The sequence below is a fragment of the Engystomops pustulosus genome, chromosome 1, assembly GCF_040894005.1.
Source record: "Engystomops pustulosus chromosome 1, aEngPut4.maternal, whole genome shotgun sequence".
NCBI lineage: Eukaryota > Metazoa > Chordata > Amphibia > Anura > Leptodactylidae > Engystomops > Engystomops pustulosus.
The window spans coordinates 68,581,382-68,607,894 of record NC_092411.1 but is presented as its reverse complement, the minus strand read 5'-3'; the positions used below and the strand labels follow the sequence as shown (position 1 = coordinate 68,607,894).

At 39.5% G+C, this 26,513-nt stretch overlaps 3 protein-coding genes across 6 annotated transcripts in view; 2 read left to right on the top strand and 1 right to left on the bottom strand.

Annotated features, from left to right (window-relative positions):
* The first annotated feature begins 1,755 nt into the window (after positions 1 to 1,755).
* Positions 1,756 to 15,709, top strand: MORN3 (MORN repeat containing 3). 3 transcript variants are annotated; one of them, XM_072143524.1, is made up of 7 exons: positions 1,759 to 1,889; positions 2,783 to 2,864; positions 3,427 to 3,577; positions 3,882 to 4,039; positions 6,193 to 6,352; positions 7,413 to 7,597; positions 13,067 to 15,709. In XM_072143524.1, the coding sequence occupies exons 2-7, from the start codon at positions 2,847 to 2,849 to the stop codon at positions 13,130 to 13,132; spliced, it is 738 nt and encodes a 245-aa protein (XP_071999625.1). In that variant the 5' UTR covers positions 1,759 to 1,889; positions 2,783 to 2,846; the 3' UTR covers positions 13,133 to 15,709. The 3 variants fall into 3 exon arrangements, with proteins under 3 accessions (XP_071999634.1, XP_071999643.1, XP_071999625.1); XM_072143533.1 differs by lacking the exon at positions 2,783 to 2,864 and having other exon boundaries at positions 1,756 to 1,889; XM_072143542.1 differs by lacking the exon at positions 2,783 to 2,864 and having other exon boundaries at positions 1,757 to 1,894.
* Positions 14,691 to 25,319, bottom strand: LOC140122532 (calcium release-activated calcium channel protein 1-like). 2 transcript variants are annotated; one of them, XM_072143511.1, is made up of 2 exons: positions 25,211 to 25,319; positions 14,691 to 17,954 (listed from the first exon to the last, which is right to left on the bottom strand). In XM_072143511.1, exon 2 carries the CDS (start codon positions 17,946 to 17,948, stop codon positions 17,397 to 17,399), a length of 552 nt encoding a protein of 183 aa, XP_071999612.1. In that variant the 5' UTR covers positions 17,949 to 17,954; positions 25,211 to 25,319; the 3' UTR covers positions 14,691 to 17,396. The 2 variants fall into 2 exon arrangements, with proteins under 2 accessions (XP_071999612.1, XP_071999603.1); XM_072143502.1 differs by lacking the exon at positions 25,211 to 25,319 and adding an exon at positions 24,821 to 25,203.
* Positions 24,983 to 26,513, top strand: part of KDM2B (lysine demethylase 2B) — a 79,062-nt gene continuing 77,531 nt past the window's right edge. The window contains exon 1 of the mRNA XM_072143395.1: positions 24,983 to 25,080. The gene's annotated coding sequence lies outside the window, so the exon portion shown is untranslated. The remainder of the gene's footprint in view (positions 25,081 to 26,513) is intronic.

Here is a 26,513-nt window from a genome sequence, read left to right as displayed (position 1 = left end):
CCCATTAAAGGGGTATTCCAGGAATCAGCATAATTCATATACAAATGGGTACTTAAAATCTAAGCTAATATGTAATTAGTTGTTATTTAAAAATTTGCTCCCCTTAGCAGAAAATGCTGGTGACATAGACTGTAAAGAAGAATTAAAATGCTACTGGCCCTTTAATTAGTCCGTCTGGCGTGCAGACACATGACAGAAGATGCCGCTGGTCAAATGTCCACATCACATGTCTTGCACCTGCCTGGGCAGGTCATGTGATCATCACTATGTTTGGCTGTAGTGGGTTGGTTGCAGTGCATCCAGTATGACCAGTGTTGTAGTGAGACATCATCTCAGTGCAGTAATGTGCAGTGATGGCAGTTACACATCATTACTATGGGAACAGAGCAGGACAGTTACATCATCACTAGGAGCAGAGCATAAGAGGGAGGAGGAGTTAATGAGAACAAAAGGATCATGTGACTTGTAGTTTCCAATGGCATCCATCTTGATGATAACTTCGCATACTTTAGAGTGGCCATAAAATTTTGTGAATCATAAAATCAAACTATTGTAGCTACATTTTGTGACTAACAACATCGAGTTTTGTTACATTCATTTATTTATAGCATTATGGATTTTTGTATCAAGAATTCATATTCCTGGAATACTCCTTTAACTAGAAATGCTATACAAAACTTCATCCATCTTCATAGATGTTGAATCCCAATCATGTCCAAAGCAGCTGTTTGGGCCTGGCACAATAGTGTACAGACCTGGAAGCTAATTTCTCCATGCCTGTGTAGTCACTGTCCACCATTACTGCATGCTTGGCTCTTGTACATGCATTGTGCCAGACATATAGTATTTTCCTGGCACATAAACTATTCACTTCTATGAGAGCTGTATAGTAGCAGATGGATGGCAACACTGCGCTGATGTGATACACCTCCACCTATAGATAGGTCAGTAGTAGTTTATGTGTCCATAACCCTTACAAAACCCTTGTAATCTGGAATTTAAGGGAATCTGTCAGCAGGATCAGGGTACATAAACTACCACAGGGTTACAGTTAGATTCTCAAACTTAGTAATCACAGTGTTACCTATCTCCATTTACCTAATCCATCTATCTTTTGGGTGTAACTTTTAATTTACTGGAGATAAGTCCCACAATTCTATGTCTTTAGGCACATGCACATATAATTACACATTAATTCATTGCAGTAAAGTGAGACTTACTGTCTTGGCTCCACCAGCACACGGTAAATAATTGCAGACTAACTTATAATTTGCCAGAGATGAGTCTTGCACTCAGCACTGGCAAATTAGGTTATTAAACTTAAACACTGAGTGACAAATGTGATTGAAATAAGGATATTTTGGTGCTTTAAGGGTCCCCAGTTTGATAACAAGTTCTTTGTAACGGATTTGATAGATTACAATTTTCTATACAGTATATATATATATATATATATATATATCTCCCAATATGGCTGTATATATATATATTCAGTGTCAAAAAACAAATACATGTTCCAATGTGTTGAGGATTACTTATCTTAGAACTCTTTGAAATTTTGTTTGGGTCGCAGCCACATGAAACATGAGACAAAATACGCTCAAACAGCCCACCAGCTATCTCCAAATATATCAGATATTTAGATGCTGAATCAGTTCCACTTTGTGAGCTCCATACAGAGATATGTCATCCAACCCCCGAGGCGGGACAAAAGCTGGAGGCCCTACCGTCATAGTGTTCTGTTGCCATGGCCACCACTCCTATTGTTGTGTGTGGCTACTCTTGGATTGTAGATCACTGTGCCTTGCTGCTGCCGCTTTCTTTCCAGATACTTTAAATTGGGATCTTTAAAATTATACATTATCGTCTTCACAAGCAAGATTTGTATGGTAAGGTCTGTATAATATTATAATATCTAGTGAATTGAAGAATTTATAATAATTTCTATGGAATTATGTCTAATCACATTTTAGCACAGAATGAAGTGGTAAGGAACAATCACTTCCCTGCATTGACAATATGTATACTTCTGTCTGGAGGTGTTTTACTATATAGTTATTAACAGCAAAAAAAAAAGTAAACATATATAAGTGTTCCAATGTAAAAAAAAAGTAAATCACATGTCATCATGTAATCACAGAAATTGAGTCATCTAAAGCGCTATTGCTACAGTGAATGTCTTACTAGTTTTTAGTTACTTGATTTTTATTATTTTAATATGATTTAACATGTAAAAAGTTTGCATTAAAAAGCATTTCACTGGTTCTCTATTTCCCCAGGTTGCAGGTTATAGAGTTGTTTCAGGAAAACATAATTAGGGAATATCTCAAAAAATAAAACAGTGCAAGGTAAAAGTAGAAAAGCTTACGCCGTACCACAGTTATGAAACAGTTTGATGCTGGATGATACATCTGGCATAGTGTAAGACAATGGGGCTTATTTACTAAGGGATTTAGAAGGGGATTGTGTCGCATGTGACCGGATTTTGGCGCATCGGCGCCGGCTTTCATGTGACCGAATCCGACTGATTTGGACAGAGCGTGAGATTTAACTTTAAAATTGTGTCGCAAGCCATGCACTTACATACACCGGGAAAAGGAAGGTGAACTCCGGCGGACCTGAGCGGGGAAGCGACACATGCAGGATATTGGGCGCACGATGTAAGTGAATCGCGGCAGAGTGCATGATCGTCGGACACTCTGGATCGGAGAACTCGCAGGACCTCGTAAGTAAATGTGCCCCAATGAATTCTAACTATGCACCTCCTATTTTTGTGGTTTAGGAAAAACTTAGATGGTCTTGTGCAACACAGAAGTGGCGCAAATAATTCCGCAATCTTTTGGCTAATGCAAAATACCAACAGTGTGAGTATTAGGCTGCCTAGGACCCAGTATTAAGATAGAAGAAAAGTATATAACATGTGTATATAACATGTACTATATGTGATGTATATATGCTGTATGTGTATAGGTGTCTGTGTATACTGTATGCAAGTATAAATATTTTTGTTTGTATATGGCACTGTATGTATGTGTGTGCATGCTTTATATGTGTGCGCATTAGTGTAAAATGGAAAAAGTTCAAGTCCGCACAGTAAAGTGACTCCTGAGAAGGAGGGGTGCAATGCCTCCAAGGATTTCGGCTTGATCCTGGTTTGTAGTCAACGAATGGAAAAGGCAGGCAGCACTACAAGGTTCAAATCAAACGTGAGTGATTTTTATTGAAACGGGTAGCGACGTTTCGGTGTTGGACATTTGGACGTTTCGGTGTTGGACGCATAACATAATTTTTCAACAGTGGCTTTATAATCCTCTTAACCAGTGTTGTTTGTCAAGAAGAAGGCCAAATGTTCCCTTTTGCTTGTCACAAATACAAATATCATATTTTAGGTCCATTTACAAGGATATCATGTGGTTGTGATTTCAGGTGGTGATGCCTTTTGTAAAACATCCCAAGAACATTGAGCCACCCTGGAAAGATTGGGACAGAAAAGCACAAAAGTGTGGCCTGAGGCATACAGTTTACTGTGTGAATGGGGATCAATACACAGGAGAGTGGCTAAATAATCAAAAGCATGGTAAGTCTAGAAATCTGTGCCTTCCATTAACATTCCATAAAAGCCAATGCAAAGGAAAATTGAAGAATTAGTTACTTTACAGTTACAGTACTCTAACCTTTCATTTTTAAGATTTAATAGATACACCTAACTTATATCTTACGGACACACAATCAAGAGTGGTTCCTGTCATGTTAATGATGCCCAGAATACTACCATGCTCAACATGCTACTGTTTACTGCAAAGAAGGGTTAATTTACAAAGGATTTTGTAATTATTTCATTTAAAAAATCTTTTTGCAATTTTGAATTTGGGATTTTTCAGGTAAGGGCACTTTTCTATGGAAAAGCACCAACTCCATTTATGAAGGGGAATGGAAATGTGGAAAAAGAAGTGGTTTTGGGACATATAATGTGGAAGACCCCAACACTGGAGAATATGTAAAGGTTTACTCTGGAAGCTGGAAGAACGACAAAAAACATGTATGTTGCTGTTTTAATTACTGAAAAAGATAAGATGCATATAAACATTTAAAGTTTATAAAGTTTATATAAGTTAAATTTACATTATCTCAGTCCCTGTCTCCTCTCCTCCACATTCGTGCAGCTCCCTCCCCCTTTCTGTCATGTGCATTAAAGGGGTATTCCCATGTGGGCATTCACATTTAAATAAATTAATTTGCCATATGTAAACATTTCTTCAATTGGATGTTATTAGAAAAAAAATGTTCCTGTGTGAAGATAATTTCTCATAAATGTAGTCATATGGTCCCTTAGAAACGAGATAGATTCCTCAGATACGAGCACCTCACATTTTGGCAGCAGTGGGCAGACATGCGCTATTGAGTCCTGTCTGACCTCCTGATTCAGCGATCACTACCACAGGACGGCTGTGGGACATGTAGTAACTCCCGGACATTTTATATACAATAACCTTTTGTTTCTTTGTGCAATCCATCCAGCGGTCCCTCCAGAGGTGACCATATCCAAGGACACAGTCTTGTTTCTAAGGGACCATATGACTACATTTATGAGAAATTATCTTCACACAGGTAAAAAAAATTTACCGTAATAACATCTAATTGAAGAAATGTTTATGTATGGCAGATTAATACAAATGCACTGAGTTGCCGCAATGTCATTGACTGATTAGAAATTAAGTGTTATATATATATATATATACACTCACCGGCCACTTTATTAGGTACACCTGTCCAACTGCTCGTTAACACTTAATTTCTTATCAGTGCATTTAGGCATGTAGACATGGTCAAGGCAATCTCCTGCAGTTCAAACCGAGCATCAGTATGGGGAAGAAAGGTGATTTGAGTGCCTTTGAACATGGCATGGTTGTTGGTGCCAGAAGAGCTGGTCTGAGTATTTCAGAAACTGCTGATCTACTGGGATTTTCACACACAACCATCTCTAGGGTTTACATAGAATGGTCCGAAAAAGAAAAAACATCCAGTGAGCGGCAGTTCTGTGGGCGGAAATGCCTTGTTGATGCCAGAGGTCAGAGGAGAATGGGCAGACTGGTTTGAGTTGATAGAAAGGCAACAGTGACTCAAATCGCCACCCGTTACAACCAAGGTAGGCAGAAGAGCATCTCTGAACGCACAGTACGTCGAACTTTGAGGGAGATGGGCTACAGCAGCAGAAGACCACACCGGGTGCCACTCCTTTCAGCTAAGAACAGGAAACTGAGGCTACAATTTGCACAAGCTCATCGAAATTGGACAGTAGAAGATTGGAAAAACGTTGCCTGGTCTGATGAGTCTCAATTTCTGCTGCGACATTCGGATGGTAGGATCAGAATTTGGCGTCAACAACATGAAAGCATGGATCCATCCTGCCTTGTATCAACGGTTCAGGCTGGTGGTGCTGGTGTCATGGTGTGGGGAATATTTTCTTGGCACTCTTTGGGCCCCTTGGTACCAATTGAGCATCGTTGCAACGCCACAGCCTACCTGAGTATTGTTGCTGACCATTTCCATCCCTTTATGACCACAATGTGCCCAACATCTGATGGCTACTTTCAGCAGGATAATGCGCCATGTCATAAAGCTGGAATCATCTCAGACTGGTTTCTTGAACATGACAATGAGTTCACTGTACTCAAATGGCCTCCACAGTCACCAGATCTCAATCCAATAGAGCATCTTTGGGATGTGGTGGAACGGGAGATTCACATCATGGATGTGCAGCCGACAAATCTGCGGCAACTGTGTGATGCCATCATGTCAATATGGACCAAAATCTCTGAGGAATGCTTCCAGCACCTTGTTGAATCTATGCCACGAAGAATTGAGGCAGTTCTGAAGGCAAAAGGGGGTCCAACCCGTTTCTAGCATGGTGTACCTAATAAAGTGGCCGGTGAGTGTATGTGTATATATATATATGTATGTGTGTGTGTGTATGTTTTTTTTTTAAGAAAGCTAAATGGATCTTGGTGTATCTCACTGAACTTTATAGGACTACCTCTGCCCATCTAAATAGAAACCAATTTCCACCGCCCAGCTGAAAATATGAAGACATTTTCTTTCATGTGTTCTTTAAAATGGTCAGATGGAAATTATGTGCAGTAGATTTGAAACTGTACAAACAAAGGTAGATACTCTAATACGTTTTTTTCTTAGGGTTACGGGACATACTTCTACACAGATAAAGAATATTATGAAGGCGACTGGCAGGATGGACAAAGAAGTGGTTGGGGCAGAATGTACTTTGCTAATGGAGATATTTATGAAGGAGAATGGATTGAAGATAAATACTGTGGCCAAGGGATGTTACGTTTAGGTAAATCAGATTGTCATTGTCTTTTGTGGTAATGTATCTCGGCTCAAACAAGGTGAATGAAATGATGAACACAATACAGCATGAAGAATCTGCATGACGATTCACATCATAAAATGTGCAGAAAATCTCCATAAGTTACTGCAGAGTTTCATGAAATATCAGTAATTTCATGAAACAGGGAATTTTTTTGTATACAGAGGCCAGCAGTGCCTTCCCGACAGCTGCCGCACTCCTGGTACACACTGAATGGTGTAGAAGGCATGGGGCAGTGATTGGGATGTCTCCATCCGGCCTCTGTAAACAAATAGTGACGGATTGCACAGTGGCTGAACGGGAGTGCCAGAGGAGGTGAGAAGTTCGTTATTTTTACAGCCCCTGCCATATTTGTGGTAGATATTTTAGGACTACACAGAGCATCCTGACAGAGGATTGACCTGACAGTGGCAGGTAAGTTATAAAGCACAATTATATTGTAATGACAGGTTCCTTTACATTACAAACTTCTACTTTCTCGCATTTATACAGTCACTAAAATGCAGACTTTAATCATACTTATCATACTTTAAAAAAAAATCTCATATTATATTATTAAGTAAAAAATGTTACATTATGCAAGGTTCAGGCTGTGTCAGACAATTCTCATTTATTTGTCATATTTATTGTCATATTGGGAGAGATTTATTAACCAGTCTATGACAGAATTCTGTCATAGTTTGCACTAAAATACTGTCTGCACTATATTTATAAAGGGTTTTAGACAGTTTTCTGTCTCTCCTACGACTAGCTCGACAAAAGGGGCTTGGACTCGCACCAAAAAAAAGGTTTGTGCGCCAAAAATACTGCTGACCCGACAGAATTGTGTCCTAATTTTCTGGTGTAAAGTAAACCAACTAATAGGAGGTGCAGAGTACGACTAGACAGTCTTATACTGTACCAGATTTATCACCCAGCACCAAAAAATTATTTGAATGCGGTGCAGAATAAGACTGTCTAGTCTAACTTTGCACTGTCTAACCTTAGGACTCTTTTTATAAATTTGCCCCAAATTTTGTATTTACAGCAAATGAAAATCGCTATGAAGGTTCCTGGAAAGAGGGGAAGAAGCATGGACCTGGAAAGTTTTATTACCTTGACAAAGGCCAAATGTATGAAGGGATATGGGTAGAAGATATTCCAAAGTGTGGATCTGTGGTAGATTTTGGACGTTCAGAAGCACCATGCCCTACCAAATATCCTATTCCAGAGGTAAAAAAAAAAAATCTTTATTTTTTGAACCAATAGAGAGTAAAATAACTACAGGCTTGCAAAGTAATAGAAATAAACAGCACTACTCATCTATTGAAAGTTCTTATTGGCAGTGGCGTAACTAGAGTTCTCTGGGTCCAGGAGCAAAAATCCTTATGGGGCCCCTTCTCATAATCAAAATAACTTATAAAAAGTCTACCATTTATCAAGGGAATCCTTGACGTCCCATGGGAGATTGTTATTCAAAAATCCACTATATAAACCCAAGTGCCCCCTTTTTGTTGCCGAATCCTCCCTTTCTTTATGTCAAGTGCCACCTCTTTTCCAAGTGCCCCTTATTTTTTTATGCCAAGTATCCACTTTTTTGACAAATGCCCCACTTCTTTACAAAGTGCCCTCTCCCTTTTTGCAGTGTTGCAGAAAAAAAAGTACTAGCCTTTGCCATGATGACCCTGTGCGTGGCTTTGACACTCTACTAATGGTGGTGAGAACAAATGTTCATAACCACATTACAGAATAAAGAAGCTTAGGACGTCAATTAACGGCACGCTGGCCCTTTAAATCTTCTGAAGCCGGCGTGTGCGCCTAGGAGACAGGACTGGAAGCAGGAGCGAGGACGGGCGAGTAGATTTTGTGGGATACGGGGGCACAGAGAGAGGCACAGGTGAGCTTCAGATTATTAAATCTGCCTATTTGTTGAATTGCCATAGATTATCCTCACAGATTACACCATTTAACATTAGGGAGTCTAAAGGCACATGTATTAACCAATAATACTGAGTGAAAACTTATTTTCAATTATTTATCAGTGCATATAGACACTATACATTTCAGACAGCATGTTTGAAAATAATGGCCCACATTTACTAAAAACAGTGTAGTCTGTACTAAATGCAGTTTGCCTGTGTAGTGTGCAGGGGGCGCCAGATTCAAGATTTGTGGTGCTTGTTCTTTATGAATCTGGTGTCCTTTACACTGCTCCGACAGAGTGTGCCATTTTTTTTGTGCACCTTTAACATGCATGTTAAATGTGGCGCACGATCCGACTGTTCACCAGGACCCCACTTTCAGTACAACATTTTGTGTTGCGTTGGGTATAGTGCAGTGTGCCCCACAATTTGTGACACAAATGTGTTTCGGACAATTCTTAAATACATGTGCAAGCAGTTTGAACGTGCAAAGTCTGACTGGCGCAGGAGCTTTAGTAAATATGTGCCAATTAGTCCAAAAGGCCTCCCAAACCTATAAAGGGGACTTAAACTTAGCAATTTCGCACATTTTTTTGCTGTAATTCGATGTACTATTTTATGGTTGCACAATTCAGCCTACAATTTTTTTTTACATTTTTGGGCCTCTTCCTGTATCTGTGCTGGGTGTGTAACCAAATCTAAAATGCACATGCAGATTTGTCTCTGCCTCTATGCAGCACGATTTGTGACTTGAGTGGCATTTTGGAATTTATAGACCCCCTTCACTTATGGCTCCCACCACCCAACATTTTGCCGGTCATTGATCAAATACTCATCCTGTAAAATGTTACTGGGAACAGTATAATTTTATAATAGGACAGATCAATGGGAGCTACCAGTATTTTAGCACATGACTGCTGTGCAAGTAGATTGAGAGGACAGCCAGAATACTGGTTACATTTATTTATTTGTGGTTGTCAAACTAGGACATCAGTTGCTGGTATTTTTTTTTTTAACTAAGGGGACAACCGCTATGGGCTGCTTAAAGTACCCCTGCAATGCATCTTTGTTGACAGACAATGCCCACTCCTTACTGCAAACCACACAGTGCAAAGTTCTATGTATACTTTCATGCTGTGCAATGTTCATCTAAACTAAAGATACATACATATAAGTAGTCAATAGAGGGCACTCACTCATATTTTCCAAGACCTGCACTTCAAGCTAGAAGATAACAGAACTACTAATGACAGACCATTTTTTCTACATCAGGAAGTTGTGACATGACATGTTTTTCAGAACTATTGGCACACAGACCAAGCATCTCTCTTGCAATCACATATCCTTTATTTAGAGGCAAAAGTAATATCTTTATTTGAAAATTGTAAAAAAAACATTAATTTAAAAAACTATAAATGATACATTCAAATATTTTATACCCCCAAATAAAAATAAAATTGAGACATTCACAGAGATAAACCTTTTAAGGTTTTCTTCATAAATATGGACCCCCCCTTCCTTCCCCAGGGGGCTGAAATGGCTTAAAAAAAACTCATTTACTGGTACTTCTGGGTTTCAGGGGCTCACTTCATCCAATGAGTGTCCTCCTCAGACCAGTGTAGTGAAGTTCCCTAGAAAACTGAAGTGACGTCCTATGGTCTGAAGTGGCCACTCATTAAATGATGGGAGTCTTGAGACTCCCCAGAATTCCTGGCCTGGTCCAGGCCCAAAATTGGGAAGTACAGGAGCAACTCTCGGAGCCAGAGCTGGATAAGTATGTCTTCTTTTTTCTTCTCCACCTCGCCCATTCTATAACCTATTCCATACTGTACATCTGCATAGAAAAGAAGTCAAGTTTGATTTCTTCATTGATCTTTTTATCTAACTGATCAATTCTGTGAACAAGGGGTTAAATCTACTGCAAACCTTACACTTAAAAAGAAAAATAACAGGAAATTGGAAAGGAGCCAAAAAAAAAATATTGAAGTATAGTAGCATTTAAAAAAAAAGTGGTAAAAGCGCACATTACTTCCCCTATATAAAAAGAAGAAGAATGCTCTTAATCATAATTGTCAGCACTTAAACAGAGTTCTCATCATTTTAACACAAAGAATAATTGCCTATTAATATAAACTATAGCAGCATTAATTCTCAAGGGACTTGATTTCTTTATTCAACCCGCTGACTATGTGACTATGTAGTGTCAAAAATACCATCTGTTTCCTCCAGTCTACTGTGCATCCTGTTTCCGCCACTTCTTCTAGAAAGCAAACCACCCATTCTCTCCATAGCGTTTCAGAGAAGAACAAGTTATCAGATATAACGTGAAATGTAAAAAAAAAAAAAAAATCACTAGTCTACAGTAAACACCCACAGCATGAAATATATATATATATATATATATAGTGTGCTGTTTATCAAAGCTAATGTCAATGGTTAGAAAATACCCGAAAAATTACACACCTAAAGCATTGTGTATTGTGGGAGTATAATTTTTGGTTAAATCAATATTTCTAGTTAAGACACATGGAAACCTTATTTCATTAGTGCACTATTTTTATGCATTGAAAACATGATTTATTTTAGCTTCCATAATCAAATTTTTAGTATTATTTTTTTTTTTAAACAAATTGAGCATATGGTGCCAAATCTAATATACAGTCTTTGGAGATTGCACTGTATTTAAGAAGAGTCTGCACTAGTTTTGTGCCCTGGCTGTACTGTTTCTGACAAGACAGAAAAAATTGCTCCTAGAGGCAAGTGTTAGTGCTTAGTCGGATATTGCGACAGATTTAATACATTGACTCCACAGAATTCTGTCTCACGCTGTATGTTAATGGTGCACCAAAAAAAAAAAAAGAGATCAAATTGCATTGTATCAATTTAGCTATAAGGTGAAATGCATACACTTTCTGGATGCAGCCAACAGCTAAACAATTTACCGTGTACCCCTCAACACCCGCTGATTATGGTTCCTTCCTAATCATGCCTAGTGAAAGGAGCCTGTACTGTATTTTTCTGTATTGTTATTGTACATTTATTAATTCTGTTAATAAAATTTAAAATGAAAAAAGTGCCCCACCTAATAATACCCACACTGAATAATGACTAAGTAATGCCACCCACCGCAAGTATTAAAGTTTACCTGTCCCCAGACTTTCAATAATAAGCCTAATTACAAGTTCCCATAGCACTACACTAACTTGTGCCCACACTGGGGAACATTTACTTACCTGGTCCTGTCGCAATCCCCGAGGTGCGTTGTCTGACGAGGATGAAGTCCGGCGCGATTCACTAAGATCGTGCGCCCAATATCCTGCATGTGTCGCTTCCCAGCTCAAGGCCACTGGAGTTCACCCTTTTTCTTCCCGGTGTATGTGAGTGCATGTCTTGTGACACAATTTGAATTTTAAATACCGCGCTTAGTCCGAATTAGTGGAGTTGTCCAAAGGCCACGCCCCCGCATGAAAGTTGGCGCGATTGCGCAAAATCCAATTGCGTGCGACAAAAACCCCTGTTAAATGCAAAACGCAAAGCGGAAATAGTCAGGAAACCTGATGGAAATGCGGTCCATGGACCCTTAGTAAATGTGCCCCACTGTATTTAGCTAAAAAATGCATAGTTCATATCCCCAGAAAATAAAGTTTGTAAGCCTACCTGGCACCCTGCATGACGGAGAAGGTGGTGCTGATAACTCTATTCTCCAATACATTACTCATCCCTACACAGAGCGTACGCTTAGATCATCCTGCTCAAAATCAGTTCAGTGACTTATCACAGTGATCAGTTTCCTGTAATGTAATTGTACCAACACAGCTACACTTCAGGTGTATCTAAATAAGACAAGCTGTGACAGAGGTTGCTATTACTGGAATACAGTGAAGCTGCTTTTCCGCTTTCAGCAGTGACGCAGTTTCTGTGTTTTTGCTGTGGTGGGAAAGGGGGGGTCAGTGCGCAACTTTTTATGAAATGGAAGAAGTATATTTGTATAAATGACATCCACTACACTACTACTGTAATACACTGTGGATTGTCAGAGTGTAATATGGATTACATCTGAGTTGGCGTGAAACCAAAATTTGGACTTAATTCCTAAATATTAGTGGCCTATGTTGACATCAATTAATGTATGTCATCTGTCTAGTGCCACCTAACACTTCCCGCCCAGCCAGCAGGGCCAGGGAGCCAAGGTTCTGTACACATTGTACAAATTTTTGCGGAAACAACCAATTTTAGCAGAACGGGTATATCTTATCTATGGGGGATTCCTAACTTTCACCCTTTGACAGATTTTAGTAAAAAGAAAATAGACTTCATTGATCCTATCTTTTACTGTCATGGCAGATAAGACTAGATAAAATGATCTGGCATTGACTTATTCCCCACTAATTTTGAAGAGCACACGTGTATGGGGAAGGAGTGGAAGGGCACCTTCACTTTACTATCATAACTATGCTCCACTACTCCACAGTAAAAAAAACAAACATCTTTAAGGCCACATTCACACGACAGTAGGGGGACGTATGTATGGCCGCATACGTCCCCCATAGATCGGCAATGGCTGCATGGAGCCATATTTACCGCTGCATACATGGGAAAAAAGATTTCCTTCATTCCCCGTGTCACAGGCCGTATGTAATGCAATGGAGAAGGGTCACCCCCCCGCTCCTCTCCATGGTGACCGACGTATGCACGTCCGGTCGTAGCCACGCGGGCATACGTCAGTGTGAATGTAGCCTAAGTGTACGTAACTCCTGGACTATTTTTTTTCTCTCCGCAGGTAAAAGTAGCAGATCCTGAAGGTGTTCTTGAAGCAGCTCGACTGGAATTTCTTGAAAAAGAATAATGATAACAAACCTCACTAAAGCTTTATCTCTGTGCCATTTGTATATAACTGTATTACTACAATCAGATTGTCATATTTAGATAGAGACTTGTGTACTAGATGGGAAACAGGACTAGCATCTATATGGACATCTATATTTACACTGCTTTACTAGGAAATAAGGAGCAAAAAAGATTTCCCTTACAATCTTCTGTACTTTAATAATTAGATAATTCTTTTATTTATATAGGGCACACAGATTCCACAGCCCTGCACAGAGCTTGCCAAATCGGTCCTTATGTAGTATGAAGGGCGAGTATAATCCTGGTGACGTATCTCACAAAATAACAGCCAGGAAAAAAAATTTACATCCTGATGTTCTTATAACCAAAGGCACCAACTCAAAATAAAACATAAATGCTCCCTGGTTATCCAAATAGAGAGCTTTTTAGGAACACACTAGGGTACATGCAGTAGGAAACAGAATATCTTGCAATCTTCTGGCCAATTGTAACAGGTTACTGATATGTTGCAGTGAACATTTGACCAGTCTATGATAGCATACATTTAAAACAATAAATACTTTGGCAAAATAAAAAAAAATAAAAAAAATTTGTTAAATGAGCCTATTGGAAACTAAATACAGAGGGTACATATGTGGACCATAGAGTTACATGTTTGGATGTCTCTTTTTCATTAGTTCTCTAATTAAAAGAGTTGGCCACTTTTAACAAATAATGTAATTGTTTATGTAATGAAAAATTTTGCAATATACTTTCTATAGAATCTTCATTGTTTGTGTATATAATTCTGTCATGGTCATGTGACATCACACAGGTGCATGACTCATTATTAGGGATGAGCGGACCCGGGCCTGAATGCACATCCCCACCGGAAACATCCTTTAAATGATGCAGGTGGGAGTGTGCTTCACCATTTTCCTGAGGATTATTGCTCCCTGTGATCTCATTGGGGCACGACCATCATGAAGTGCCAATGTGCATGCAGAATTTAAAGAGTTAACACCTTCCTGGAGATAACATTGCAGTTTGGGTCATCACTACTTGTTATCACACACTGCCCCGATTTCTATCTGCAATAATAAGTTGTGTACCTTTGTGTCACCACATTACAATGGGCAGATATATATCCACAGGAAGTAAAAATGAAGCTTCTTATAGTATTACAGCAAGCAGTGATCTAGAAAACCACAAGGAATTGATTGGATATTGAAAAAGTATATAACTTTTGTTTACTCAAACAATATATCAATTATTTGCTGAAAGTAGAAAATTCCTTTAACAAAAAAAAAAAAAGTCAGCTGCATCGCTACTTTGGCTGCGAGAAATAACTGTACAAACTGACAGAAGTCGCCTAACGATGGTGTAAACTTGGCCTTAAATCATGTGTATAGTTTGAAAAGAGATCTCCAGAATCGGGGGAGTTTGTATCTCTGGACATCTATCTCACCATAAGCAAGAAAGAAGGCAAATACATGTGTGCAGATCATGGTTCTGAAGAATCTCTAGACAATTCTGCACAACCTATAATAAATGAAGAATAAAAGGCACAAGACATGGAAAGTTCACCCAGCCTCCCTTTTATTTAAAGGCTCTGAAGTATAAATAATTTTAGTAAAATGACATTCTGCAGTTTTCTTTCTTACAGTGCTTCTAGCAATTGCAGTATCATGGTGTGCTCATTACATATACTGTTCCATATAGAAGGACATACAATAGCTGTGCATGAAGACAGGACGTGATGGACCTACGTGCGCAGAGGGTTAGACATTTATATCCATGTCCCCATTTCTTAGCATTTTACAATTACAAAGAGAAACATTACAACATGTTGAATACACCAGGTTTTCTGGTAATCTCACAGCGACCATTGCAACTCACAGTTCACATTTTAAGATTGTTCAAAATATATGTAAATGTGTACATATAAAAATATATATATCCCTCCTTCTTTGTAAGGAAAACTATAGCCAAAACAAATGTCTTTACCATGCTGGCAAAGTATTAGGGTTTAATAATAATTCCTTTATTTATATAGCGCCTACAGATTGCGCAGCACAGAGTTTACCAAATCAGTCCTTGTCCCCAATGGGGCTCACATTCTAATCAACCTACCAGTATGTGTTGGAGTGTGGGAGAAAACCAGAGGACCTGGAGGAAACCCACGCAAACACATTTATTGACCGCAGACAGGTGCCGTGGCTTATCCTTTTCATTTTCTTAGTCCATTTCCATTGTCATTTATTTTGTAACATTTGTAAAATAAATTCAAGGGTTTCTGTAAAATTGATCTAAACCACCTTTTCGAGGAGGCAGTTCTTTCGGGATTTTTTATAGGTGTATAAAAATGTGATACAAATAACATCATAATTTTATCAAGGTCTCTTTGGTGCAGTACTTTGTGTGCATTAACGTTACTATAGCAGAAGTTCCACAAACACCCCTGAGGGTCTGTGAAACTTACAATGCAGTACTTTCAGTATCCACAGAGCAAGTGCACTTAAGCACAGCAAGATTTGTAAGAAACAAAAGTGCAAATCTTTACAGTTAAGCTTTTCCTCTGTTTATGATGCATGATTTTCTCTAAAAAAAAAAAACATTTTGCAATATATTGACCCATGTACTACAGTACTATATCAAAGTAGACTGTCACTGGTTATACTTTTGTGGTACCTTACACATTGATATTCTGCCAATTAATATTCTAGATCTATTTTTTGGTTGACTTAAAACATAGTGCTACTCTGTGTTTTAACACAAAAAAACTAAGCATCAAATCATGTCTATCTTTACCTCAATTGCCTGTGATGAATTGTTCAGCAGGAGTGGCATGTGGATGGATGCAATCCCCTTATAATTCACATAAACAGATGTATCTTCTTTATTATATGTATTACATGTATCCTATTATTATACTTCTTTAGTAGATTCCTAACCGTCAGTGTAGAGAAATATCAAAATGTGTCTATAAAATGTAAACTCTGCTGTTCAGTTTCTACAGCAATGATAATTTTATATGTAACGGAACTGGTGCAATCACATAAAATACTGATTTTATGATCCTGGCACACCGTAACAGGGAAAGTTTTTAATAATACTGACAGAACACATATTTTTGCTTAATTTTTATAAAATAATAACCTAATCACTTGATATGAAAGTGCCCTATAGGATGACCAACAGTCTGGGCAAAGGGATTTAGAGGAATAAAGTGTAGGTATGTGTGTAGGTGTAGGGGTGTAGATGTAGGTGTGACAATTCAGATATATTTGTTATATAGTTTCCCTTTATAGGTCACAACAAAGTCTAGAAGCAATTATCTCTGTTGCCACTTTATCAATGTGCTTCAATTAAGAAACATAATGAATATACATTTTTCTTCATTTAATAAAAAAAAAATAATCTTCTTACAGAAGAGAGGCTATACCTGTATTTTTTCCCCATTAGTGGCCAAGAGTTGCAATAACCATTACCATTTCAACAAGACCCTCACATTATTGCAACAGGGTGTGAGTCCATATTTGTACATATAATGTAACAGATCAGATCAATGCATCGGAGGCACTTTAGACAACATGGTAAACATATGCAAAAGATTACAAAGGTGTGAAAAATGCTGTAGAAATGTTGATTGGGGTCAACTATACAAAACTGTATATTTTTTAGAAACACTCTTGGTTAAATATATAAAGCAATCCAGTGGCTCACACAAATGGCTAATGTGGCATGCATAACAAAAGCTTTTCTGCCAACTTCCCTGCATGCAGCTGAAGACTTCCAGTGACAACGACAAGCAAAGCAGCCAAATACTCATTGCTCGCCCAGAGAAAGGAGTAAGACAGCTGTATTCCTCATATCAATTATATAAATGGGAAAAATCCAGGCAAACATGCTGCAATGTAACATAACAGTGATAAGTATATTTTCTGAAGGTCTAAACCAGGACTGGTCCACAGCATGAATGGAGATTTCCAAGCAGCTAGTTGTGGAACGCAGACTATGCCAAAAGCCTGCAAAACCCACAGTGTGCCCTGAGAGAGCTAGATCTTAGGCAAACTGAGAATGCATAGATATTTACCCCTCCCCATTTCACACTGGACAATGGTCATAAAGAACCGATTGAGTTCTAGATATGATTTCTGCCTCAAAGTGCATTCCTATCATTAAAGAATTAGCCCTTCCTGAGCTCCAACTCAGCCCTCTTCTCACTTATGTATCCCAAACCTCATAAGACGGAAGCAATAAACCCTTTATAAAAACAATTCTTATGGGTAATGACCAGGAGATTGGACCGAGTCCCCTCTGTGATCCAACTGGTCCTGAAGTTGAGCCAGTTCTGCAAGTTCATTCAACTCCTGGAACTGTCTATCCGTTTTGTGACCAACAAGTGACCTATAAAAGTGAACAGCGAACACTATAAAAATTAATCCAAATGGCACCATTATGCAGGTTGAAGCTATGGCAGCTTCTTTCCCAGGACTGATGGAGGAGTTATTATTGACCAATGACTTGGGATTGTTCACTGGGAGAAATTTTACCCAACAAAGCAGCACAACCTCTGCCAGAAAGAGAAGAGTTCCAATAACCGTGGAGAAAGCCCAAGCTAACTCGATGTGACGGTGCATCCTTTCATGGGGAGATTCCTTCACAGAGTTGAGATTGTGGACGTTGCTCACCGCTTCAATGTTCGGTAAGATGCAAGTGCTGATCATAAGTGCAAATAAGTGTACAGCAACCAACACAGTGGTACAGGCACTGAAAGCTATGAGGAGGCCGGCTGGGTACTCATGTCCTGCATCTAACTGAACTTCCACCATTGCAACCTAAAATGAGAAAGAAATACAAAAAACTGAGTAACTTCTCATAAAACAAAACAATAAAATGCAACAAATGTAAAAATATACAGCTACTATACTTTTATGGTGAATGTAATCTAGCTACTGTTTGTACAGCTAGCATACAGTTGCCAAATATGGTCGTGTAAAAGGGGCTATAAAAAAAAAAAAAAAAAATCCATGCATCAACCCATTACTATATAATAGTCATTTCATATTGAATAACAGAGCTTTTAGCAAAGATTATCCCGAAATATTTAAGAAAACTTTTTTTTTTTGGTGTGGTTAAAAAAGGAAAATAATTATAGCTACAAAAATGTTGTCAATCAAATACAGGATCAGTTACTGTTCTCCGTATAAACCTGGCTAAATTAAAAAAAAAAAAAAAAAAAAAAAGGATAATGAAAATTTGTACTTGAAAAAGTGCTTGGCAACTGTAGAAGATTCATTTGTTCCTTACTCTCCCCCTCTTGACCTTATATAGACTGGGAGAGGGGGACAAGACGGGGCTGCCGTACAGCTGACCCACCAATCCGACATGCTGCGTTCAGTTCAGCTTAATTGGATTTTAGAGCAGTAAAGAACACACAGGAAGGGTATTCAGGGATACACAACTTTATTCAGGACAAAAACCCTGGTCGCATAGTATTTGAGAACTGTCGATAATAGGTTATATGTGCATGTTTATCCGTAGATATGACAGATACTATTTACACATACACAACACTTCACAGAGATGATGAAAAAGCAGCCGCTGGATAACCTAGTAGGAGGAGCCTACAACAAGAATCCATAACTAGCACACAGCTTATTCCAGCTATTATGGAGATTTCTAGTCATATTTAAGGGATTAGGCAAGTATTAATAAGTGTCTGAAAGCAACATAACCATGGAGATGCCAGACTTATGGGATGGAAACTAAGTAGCTTTGTTCTGCAACAATTCCCTTTATGTTTCTGCTATTTATTTGTAATGCGGGCATACCGCCGTGTGCTGGAGAGGAGGTGACCCCTCCTCCCACCACAGAAAACAGCGGTGTGCGGCCGCACACTCGCAAAAAGATATCTTTTTGCGATGTATGGCGCAGATCAGTGCCACACATTTGTGGCACCATACCGCCGCTGGGCTGCCAAATTTGCGGCCGCATGCATGTCCCCCTATACGGCAGTCTGAATGAGCTCTAAGAATCATTTTCCAATATACCTAGACACCCATCTGCTAAATTTACTTGAAGATATATAGAGAGAATACTAGCAATCACATGAAAGGATGTTTGCAAGTTCTCATGAAAGAACAAATGGTTCCAGGATTTTCTTTTTAATTAAGAAATTCCTCCCTCCAACAAGGGATATATTCAATGTTAGGTTCAAAGGCGAAGTATTAAGCCAAACAACGCCCCTGAGCTCCGACAATTGTCCATTTATCACCAACTACATAGAAACCAAACACAGCGTAGTGCAGGATGTGGTCAGTGTTTACACTATACCCTGCATTTCCAATTTCCCAAAGTTTTCACAAAGAAGGGAGAAACAAGTGATTTGCTTCTGATTAGAGAGGAAGACAAATAGTAAATGAGAAGAAAAGAAAAAGCAATAGACAGGCAAAAAGCCATATTCTTGAAATAAATCGATATGACCAAACATTAAAGGGGTATTCCCATCTGGGTATTTACATTTAATTAAATCCATTTGCCTTATGTAAACATTTCTTCAATTGGATGTTAATAAAAAAAAATGTTCCTTTGTGAAGATAATTTCTCATAAATGTAGTCATGTTGTCCCTTAGAAACCAGATAGCTTCCTTGGATACGACCACATCACACTCTGGCAGCGGTGGCCAGACATGCGCTAGAGAGTCCTGCCGGACCACCAGGATTCAGCAATCATTACCACAGGACGGCTGTGCGACATCTAGTAACTCCCGGACATTTTATATACAATAACCTTTTGTTTCTTTGTGCAATCCCTCCAGCAGAGGTGGCCGTATCCGAGGAAGCTATCTCGTTTCTAAGGGACAACATGACTATATTTATGAGAAATTATCTTCATACAGGAACATTTTTTTTAATAACATCAAATTGAAGAAATGTTTACATATGGCAGATTAATGAAACTGAATGTGAATGCCCAGACGAGAATACCCCTTTAAGTACCAGATATTTTTTTTTATGCATTTTCATTTCTCACTCCAAGGCTACATTCACACTGACGTATGGGGGACGTATATACGCGCAGCACCGTACCCCGGAAAAAGATAGGACATGTTAGGGGCGGTGACTGCCAAATGACGCGCGGTAGTCACCGCCGGCCTATGGAGCGAGCGGGTGGTCCGGGGAAGAGGCAGCGCCTCGGACCGCCCCTCATGAATACATCGGACCGCTTTGAGAGCAGTCCGATGATTACACTGTGCCCCGTCGCAGTGTTAGATAGCGTTTCCGGTAATGCTATCCTTCTAACACTGCGGCGTTTGTTCAAGCATTTTCGTAAGCAGCTCCTAGTGCCAAATTTTAGGTGACAGGTCCTCTAACTTTATTTTTTATTTCTCTATATACAGAGTTGTATGAGGGCTTGTTTTCTTCCTAGTGATGGCATTTCATATTCCACTTAGTGTATTGGGAAGCCAGAAATTTTTTTTTTTTTAAATGCAATGAAATTACAGAAAAAAACCCAACTTTTGCACCATTTTCTTGTGTACACCGCTTTTACTGTGCACTCCGAATAACACCTCTCATGTATTTTCACAGGTTGGTCTGATCATAGGTAAATTTGTATAGGTTTACTTATGTTTTAATAGATTTTAAAACATTTAAAGCTTTTGAACGAAAGAAAAAAAGGTTCTTCATCTTGCCCTATTCTGACACTAATACGTTTTTCATACTATGGTATACGGTGATGTGTAAGGTGTAATGTTTTGCTGTGCAAGAGCTTTTAAGAGATGTATAATGGTTAATTATCCCCCCCCCTGCTTTACAAAAACATAACAAAATAGCCAACCCTAGTGTAAGAGGCTATATTATGCAGATATAATTCCAACCTGTATCTATCAGTCCTGGTGTATACAATTTTGGTTGCCCTGGGATCCGACCCTAAATCAGAGGTCTGCTAGAAAGTGATTAAAAGGTCACACACAGTCTAAAATGGTAGCAATGAAAACGTCATTTCATCTCCAAAAAAATTACATACAAAGTATGAAAGAGTTAAAAGCCTCAAAAGATGGTGAAACTTTTTTTGTACACATTTAAAAAAAAAAAATGAAAACAAAGAAAACCGACAATGAAACCTGTATAAATTTGGCATCACCATGATCGCACCAAACCGAAAAAATTAAGGAGACAAAGTAGACAAATTAAGTAGACATATCATTTGGAGCAATTTCACCATATTTGGATTTTTTTCCCCCACCTTCCCAGCACATGGCACGAAATAATAAATAATGTCACCAAGTCAAATTTGTTATGCAGGAAATAAACCTTCACACAGCCCTGTACATGGAAAAATGAAAAAGTTATTGATTTTTGAACATGGGGAACAAAGAAATGAATGAAAAAAAACACTGCAACACGAAGGTATTAAATGGTCGCAGATGGAGAGTCATGTGATCTTCTGTCCATGATCTACCTTCCAGGACCCTAATCTTATGTTCATGAATACTATCATAAGGTCCTGGCAGGTGATCAAATGATCCTCAATCTGCAGCCATTTTATGGGCAGGAATCACTGATTAGTTAAAAGACCTATAAAGAAAGTAGTGCAGAACCTTTAATAGATATAATAATATATTGGCAAGTTACCTAGTATCCTTTCCCCCCACTTTATAGAAAGCATGAGGTATAGTGGCCAGCCCCTTTAAAAACTTCCATTACAGTAACCATAAAAGGGTTAATTTTACAACCAGCCGCAGGCACAATTCATTTTTATCCCCCCACCTCCGGCTTATTCAATCTTCATGGCTAAATCTCATGATGAAAGCTGGAGCTAAAGAGCACCGTGGCAATGTCCTAATCTATAAATACTTGTATTTCATAATCCTAAACTATGCCGAGGCTTAACTACAAGAACTAGGTCTGGGGCACACGGCAAAAGCCCAATACATTGTAAAGTGAGCAGTGAACAACCGAAATACACATCTCACAAAAGATGGTAAATGAAAGATTTAAATAGATTAAGTAGCAATGTCATTTGCAGGATGTCTCATATGTCTGTATATTACAGTATGGTGACTGGACACCAACCAAAACAGAACTGACATACAGATGGTTTATAATGAGCCAATGGGTTCTCGTAACTGGATTCCAATGAGTCTGATCACCTTGAAGGGGTTATTCTGGTCATCTTGAGTACAGGATAGCAGCTGCACATCAACCAACAACTGTTGTCCATTCTTTTGCGGGAACAAGAGATCCCTGTTCCCGTGATCAGTGCGAGTCACTAATGCATAGTTGCTCCATTCATTCTCTATGTGACGGCTGGGATCCAGTTGAATAACGCAAACCACCAATATATAGCTTTCACATCAAACCGGATGAACAGGTACTAAGCAATTCTAGAAATCCTTTCATCAATCATCCAATACCCTGGCAGACCTCAAAAAGTCAGCGGGACTGTTGGATATACTTGTCAGCTGTCTGACAGACTGGGCAACGGATCAGGGTTTCCGATTATAATTATGTGAACAGAGTATTAGGATAAGATTTTAATGCATTCACAAGAAGGAAATCAGCCGACACGTCATTCTATCTTTTTGGCTTCACTTTAACACAATACAAAAGTATCATTGTAGGGCGTTGGGCCTCCTTCTTATACATATGTTTTCATTTTTAAAGCAAGTTTAAAAAGTTTACCAAAAAACAAAACAACACACACACAAATGATTCTGCAGCCTGTTACAATAGCTGCTTGATGAAGCATTACACAGTGATATTATGTTCTGGGTCAGTGCTTGTGAAGAGGTGACAGGGTTACCTAGAGCTCATGCCTAAAGCAGCCTAGATGAATAGGATCAATGACATTCATCCGATGTCCATCCATATTTCGCCCTCGATTTGTGTTTGATACGACCATGGCTGGTATTGCAGCTAGGTTCTATACAAATGGACAGAGCTTGTAATACCACACACTACCTATAGTCAGATGTGGTGCTGTTTTAGAAAGAAAGCAGCCATGTGTTACAACTTTAGACAACCCCTTTAAAATCAGTTTCTCAATTTTTATTTAATACTCTGTCTAAATAGCCGGGTTTATGCAAGTGCAATACAAACATTTTCTATGTTTTAACAACTGTATGTTATATCCCGCTCACAGTAAAGGGGGTAATATATTGATTGGTAGGGGCACGACTGCTGGAGCCCCAATGATCATAAGAACAGGGTCCTGTTTCTCCTAATAAATGAAGAAATTTATTTACTGGTGTGTACAGTGCTCTGCCACGTACAGCATAGCCATAAAGCATGATTCACAAAGCTCCCAGAAGTTAGACCTCCAAAATAACTTAAAAGGACAACAGTCAGCCCCCACATTCAACATGTACAGGGTCCCTGATGACCGTTTTCCGGGAAAGGCAATAGCAGCTTTCCAGTTTCAATGACAGGCCTTTTCTTTTATTGATATAGAGGTCTTGTGCCGGACAGGTAGAAGCCTCACAACAGACTCATCTCAGCATGCCTCAAATTTTAACTTCCGTGCTTTTTCTAAAATGCTGAGATCTGGATCCTGTGGGGACCTCATGCTATCTGTGGAGTGCGCTACCAAAGGCGTACAGCATGGACATGTAATAACAAACAAGAACTTGTTTTAAAGTGTTCCAGGATTCCCCATTTTTTCTGCAATTACATGAACATCAGGTTCCCCCTGCCAACATCTGATGTACAGGCAAAAAAAAAATTACAAATATTCTAAACAGATAATAAACAATTAATCCCAACAAATAAAACGCCGCTATAAACTATGTCAATAACAAAAGCTTTGCTTCCCAAAAGAATATAGCACAAAATCTTTTTATTTTTGTTTTAATAAAGGTGCCATTACGTGTAATGCCAAAGAAACCTTTGTGTAAGGAAGAACATTGTGTAACCGATGTCAGTGAGTTAATGCTGCACCTCTGCTCCACAACAATTTACCCTACATATAGCATCCGCTGTACCAGTCACTGAAGTCCAAAATTCTGAAGGAGCAGATGAGAAGACTCTTGGACTGTGGACTGGTTGCCATGCACCGAAGACTCTGATCCCATTCATCCCAGAGATCATTGACCACATCACAGCATCCGCTAATAGAGGAAATAGCCAAAAGGATGAGGGGTGGCAGAAACAGAGGGCTGCCAGGGGTAATGAGACATCAGGGGTCACTGGAGCAGAAGTGAGGTAACTGGCTGCTCCTCTAGTCACCACACAAGCAGCAGTAACGTGACATACAGCAGCAGCCGTGAAGTAACTGGCTGCTCCTCTAGTCACCACACAAGCAGCAGTGACGTGACATACAGCAGCAGCCGTGAAGTAACTGGCTGCTCCTCTAGTCACCACACAAGCAGCAGTAACGTGACATACAGCAGCAGCCGTGAAGTAACTGGCTGCTCCTCTAGTCACCACACAAGCAGCAGTAACGTGACGTGAAGTAACTGGCTGCTCCTCTAGTCACCACACAAGCAGCAGTAACGTGACATACAGCAGCAGACATGAAGTAACTGGCTGCTCCTCTAGTCACCACACAAGCAGCAGTCAGTGTGAGCACAGGCCTCTACATTCTCTGACCTATGAAACATAAAACTTGCAGGCACACAAGCCCCCCCGGGCCGCCGTACCAGTCGCGTCCATGCAGTGACAGGGGGTAACCTTGAGCAGACACAGCGGCCTCTCTTACCATGGCGAATCCGGAGAGCAGCGCCGAGGTGCGGCTGGAGGCTTTGAGCTTGGCCCGGCTCAGATAGAGCTTCCTCCAGGACAGCGCCTGCATCGAGTGCTCGTTCAGACTCATGAGCTCCACGTAGCTCCGGCTAATCCACTCAGGGTAGGACAACTCCTCCTCCTTCACCTCCTGCTGCTGCTGCTGCTGGGGCCGCGGGCGGGATCTCTGTGGCACTGGACTGCGCTCTGGTAACATTTGCCCAAAGCCTAGTAGAGGTAAGTCATGGTACACACCGGGGAACTGCGTGGCCTCCTACCGAGACAGACACCACGAGCGCTGCAGGCCTCTGCCAGAGAGGGCGTCACCCACCCCTTTCCGTCAAGTCTGACTAAATTGTCGCCTTACTTCTGCCAACCACTTTTCCACTTCCGCCAGCCGGCTACAGCGCGCAGGACGTCAGGAAAGGCGCTATTATATGCTTGTCAGACATTTACTGCTGTCTTTCTACGCCCCCTGGTGGCTGCAGCAGGGAGCTACAGATCACACCAGCGCTCCTAAATTATGTTCGTTGGAAAACCCCTTTAACTATTGCGTTCCTTTAGCCCTAAAATTTTAACATTTACAAAAGATAAAAAAAGAAACCCATCTTAAAATTTGTTACGCAATTTCTCCCAATTACAGAGACACCCCACATGTGGACGTTACTTGTTGTAGGGGCACAGTTTTGCGTTTTAGTGGTAGAATTTAGTGGTTTTTAGTTGGTTCATGGTGCACCTTTTTGAGCTATAAAATATTTGTCTATCCGTTAATGTTGGCTTATTATCGGTGAGATGAGATGCATTTTTCAATCATACCATATACCCTAAGTAACATGTTAAATTTATTGAACGGTTCAGTACAGTTACCTAAATTTCTATATTTTTTGCATATGTTTTATCAATTTTGTACAAAAAGCCCTAATGAGGGGATAAAAATCTAGAATTTTTACATCACTATTTTCCAATAGCGCTTAATCTATATAGCTTTATAACCCTGACAGGCAGAAGTGATAAATTGTTGCACCATCGCCCAGCAGCTGTGTATGAGTCATCTAAATCAGGTTGATTAGTCCTGTCTGGACAGTTCATGCAGCTCCTGTGTATGTGGAAGGAATGTGTTTTTCCCAAGCTTTCCCAAGGTCCTGAATTTTATAATTGTTTTTTGAGCAAAACCATTCAGCACAGGGATTAAACAAGATTTGTTTCTGCATCAGTGTAGCTACAGTATTGTCAAGGTATGTTTGGTTCACAATGCATAAAAACAAATGATAGATTTCCTTTAAAGCAATCAGAAAGATTGCAGTTGTGTGTATATTCAGAGGGCAGAATGGGGAGTTAAGGGTAAGGCTTAAGTGTTTAAATGAGGCAAAGCCACAGGTACATACATGCAGAGACATGTCTAATGGAAGAGATTATTTGAAAAGTCAACCCCTCTAAACTTATAAACAGATTCTCTTTATATGGGGTGCAAAATGTTGATACCTTTGGGGCAGATTCTACACCATTAACAAAATGCCTCAGCAGTGAAATAAAGGTAAATGGGAAAGCAAGTCTAATAATAAATTATATGTATTTTTTTGTTATTTACACAATGCAAAGATCTAAAACATTTTTGGCACACAACGTTCGGAATCTCATTTTCACCATTTTTATGAAATAACTGTGCCATA